General features: G+C 33.3%; 1 protein-coding gene across 1 annotated transcript; it reads left to right on the top strand.

Moving 5' to 3' along the window:
- Positions 1 to 446: 446 nt before the first annotated feature.
- LOC141516990 (olfactory receptor 4P4-like) lies at positions 447 to 1,373 on the top strand. The gene has a single exon (XM_074227934.1). The coding sequence runs from the start codon at positions 447 to 449 to the stop codon at positions 1,371 to 1,373; it is 927 nt and encodes a 308-aa protein (XP_074084035.1).
- Positions 1,374 to 3,555: the final 2,182 nt, after the last annotated feature.

The raw sequence follows: 3,555 nt of genomic DNA on the forward strand, positions 1-3,555 counted from the left end.
TTGCCCTAGGCCACACAACTAGGTAATTATTAAGTGTCTGAGACCAGATTTGAACCCAGGTACTCCTGACTCCAGGGCCGGTGCTTTATCCACTGTGCCACCTAGTTGCCCCCAAAATTGTTATAATTTTGAAGGACATATAAACCTATAAGAAACTATGTGCAGAAAAGGATTTTAGTAGCAGGAGCAAAAAAACTGTTGAGCTCCTAATTTTCAATGAATTTCTAAGAACCAGTTGCAAAAAAATTATTTCATCTTCTCAAATGTAAACATATAACAGGATAAACTCTAATAATGCATTGTACACTTAAACAATCTGGGAATGAACGTTACATCTACTGTGATGCTGATAATTTATGATACTCTATGTGATTTCAGATCAATTAGAATTTTCTGCATATTTGACCAGAAATGCGTCCTGGATATTTCTAAAGTATTTGAAACAGATGGAAAATCAGAACATCACAGAATTTGTTCTCTTGGGACTTTTCATGAATGAGGACCTCAAAGGGCTGTGTTTTATAATCGTTCTGATCTGTTATTTAGCCATTTTCCTAGGAAACTTCATTATCTTCATCACCATCATATGTAGCCATCTGATTCAACAGCCAATGTACTATTTTCTGTGTCACTTGTCAATAATGGATCTGGCATATACAACCACTATAGTCCCTAGATTCATAAGGGACTTAATTGCTAAGGAAAAAACATTGTCATTCAATAGTTGTATGACTCAGCTCTTTACTGCTCACTTTTTGGCTGCTGTTGAGATGTTCATCTTGGTATCCATGGCATTTGATCGCTATATTGCTATTTGTAAACCCTTACACTACATGATCATAGTGAATCAACAGAAATGTAATGCAATGGTGTTGGTGGCTTGGATGGTGGCCTTTTGGCATTCTATTCATCAGACGCTAATGGTTGCTAGGTTACCTTTCTGCGGTCCTAATCAAGTAGATCACTATATATGTGATGTGAAAGCCCTCTTAAAACTTGTCTGTAGTGACACGTACATCCCTAATATCTTGGTCATTGCAAATTCTGGGATGGTTGCCTTGGTCACCTTTCTTGCTCTGGTAGCATCTTATATTGTTATATTATACAACCTTAGGAACCATTCATCCGATGCTAGACATAAAGCCCTCTCTACCTGTGCTTCCCACATCATGGTTGTTGTTTTGTTCTTTGTTCCCTGTATTGCCACCTATCTTTCTCCCCCCAGTGCCAGCCAAAATGATAAGGAGTACTCCTTGTTTTACACAGTCTTTGCACCCATGCTAAATCCTCTCATCTATACACTGAGAAATACAGAAATGAAGAATGCCATGAGGAAGGTATGGTTAACAAAAACATTTTTGATATTCAAATAAAACAATTTTATTTTGACTTCTCATTTAAGACTTTCTGACGAAATGATGACATGCTACAATTTCATCTTTTTCACATAAGGTTTTTATTTTTCTCATTTTTATTTTTAACATCATTAAAATTATTTTAATTTCTTAATGCTCTTCCTTTATCTCACTATTCCTTTACCCATTGAAAAGACGCAGATTTTTTTCAATTACAAATGGAAAATGATGCAAAACAGGTTTTCAAATTATCCATTTTAAAAAAAATAATCCATAAGAAATCAAAAATATGAAGAAAAATAAATGGAAAGATTTCAATTTTTTTGAGAATATATTGATTATTTTAAAAGGTAAAAATGATATGGATGAAATGCAAGCATTTCAATTTATGTACCTTTTCAACTGAATTGGTGACTAGTACAGTATTTTTCTACATTTGTAATTTATTAATATGGTATAATTTTATGTAGTGGAAAGGACTGAAAAACAATAATTTAATGTTCCTTTGTTATGCAATTTTTAAAGCTGCTTATATATTTGATACCTTCAAAAATTATAATGAGACTTAAGAAGTCATTTAAAGCTGAGTCTCTAGAACATCTGCAAAGTTATCAATTTTATCTTAGTTTTTCTCATTGTATTTCTTCGCTACTATTCTTAGCTTCAATATTCTTTTTCTTTATTGCCTTCTACACAGTATCCTGTCTACTTCCTTTTCCCCAATAATTTATGTTAAGTCCATGTATTTGTATTGCCCATTACCAGTGTCTGGACTGTTTCCTTTTCTAATATCCACCTCTTAGCTTCCCTGTTTAGACTTCTTGCTTCTATATTTCTATATTCTGGAGAAAGTTAATTTCTATATTCTAGAGAAAGTCATTCCAGGTCCCAATAAATTGAACTGGCACTTACTCATTGAGATTAATTTCCTTTGACATGACATTGTAATAATTTGCACATAATCAGTCTCTATAATAATTTATAATTTATATCCTTACTTGGAATATATGTTTCCTTGAGAGTTGGAGGAATGTTTTGAATTTGATACTTCTTTTTACTACTTACCTTCTTTCATGTGGGTAGGTAAAAAGCACTTATTTTCCCAGCACTTTAAGAGAGGTTGCATTGAATGATGGGAAGTTGGAATCTCAGTTGGAATTGCTTTAAGTTTTAGAAAGTATGTTTTTCCTTCTGACTACAAGTCACCATTTTCTTCTTTAACTCATTTATATATTGCTTTTCATTCTGTCCTTTTTACTCTGCACATCATTATAAATCTCTTCCATATAATTTCTCTTCATATAATTGAAATTATCATGCCCACCTTGAGTCTTTTCATTCCCATGTCACTCATGTCTTGTTACATTTTGGGGGCCCCAGGTAATTTAGAATACTGTTTGCCATACTCTCACTATCCTTCAACTTATCAAAACCTCTTTTTTAATATCTTGGAACTGGGGTGGCTAGGTGGCACAGTGGATAAAGCACTGACCCTGGAGTCAGGAGTACCTGGGTACAAATCCGGTCTCAGACACATAATAATTATATAGCCGTGTGGTCTTTGGCAAGCCACTTAACCCCATTTGCCTTGCAAAAACCTAAAAAATTAAATCTTAGAAATAAGATTTAAATATTGTAGATGAGTTCTGATAATGACAAGGTAAAACAAAATTAATATCTTGCAGCTCTACCTCTGATGCAGCCTAAAAATTATAGAAACTTTAAGAATGGCATAGCAAAAATTTTCCCTGTTGATTCTGTGAGAAAAAAAAAATCCCCAGTCTATTCTATTAAAATACCTGAAGTCCAAAAATGCATCTTTTGTTTACAATTCTAAAACTGATTTTCACAATTAAGTGCTGGAATTTCCATTTAACTTTTTGCATTTCAAAATATTCATGTATCCCAATATCCAAACCCAGTTGAATCATGTTAAAATATAACTATATAATATGTAAGTAAATTTATTTAATAATTTCATGTAAATGAAGACTCTTTATTGAGAGACCTATTCCCCAACTCACCCAACATGTCCCTTGGGAATATCATAGTATGGTTAAAAGGCAAATAGAATATACATTTGTTTCTTCTTCTCCCCAGCACTTTTCTTCAAGGAGCCTTTCGTTGTTTTTCGAAGAACAAATAACTTAAATACTGCAACACCTCAGAAGTGAGGTATGTGCTGACACTAAGATTTGAG

The sequence above is a fragment of the Macrotis lagotis genome, chromosome 3, assembly GCF_037893015.1.
Source record: "Macrotis lagotis isolate mMagLag1 chromosome 3, bilby.v1.9.chrom.fasta, whole genome shotgun sequence".
Taxonomy (NCBI): domain Eukaryota; kingdom Metazoa; phylum Chordata; class Mammalia; order Peramelemorphia; family Peramelidae; genus Macrotis; species Macrotis lagotis.

Bases quoted from the DNA above. Each gene is read 5' to 3' on its own strand.
- LOC141516990 (XM_074227934.1), top strand. From the start codon at position 447: ATGGAAAATCAGAACATCACAGAATTTGTTCTCTTGGGACTTTTCATG.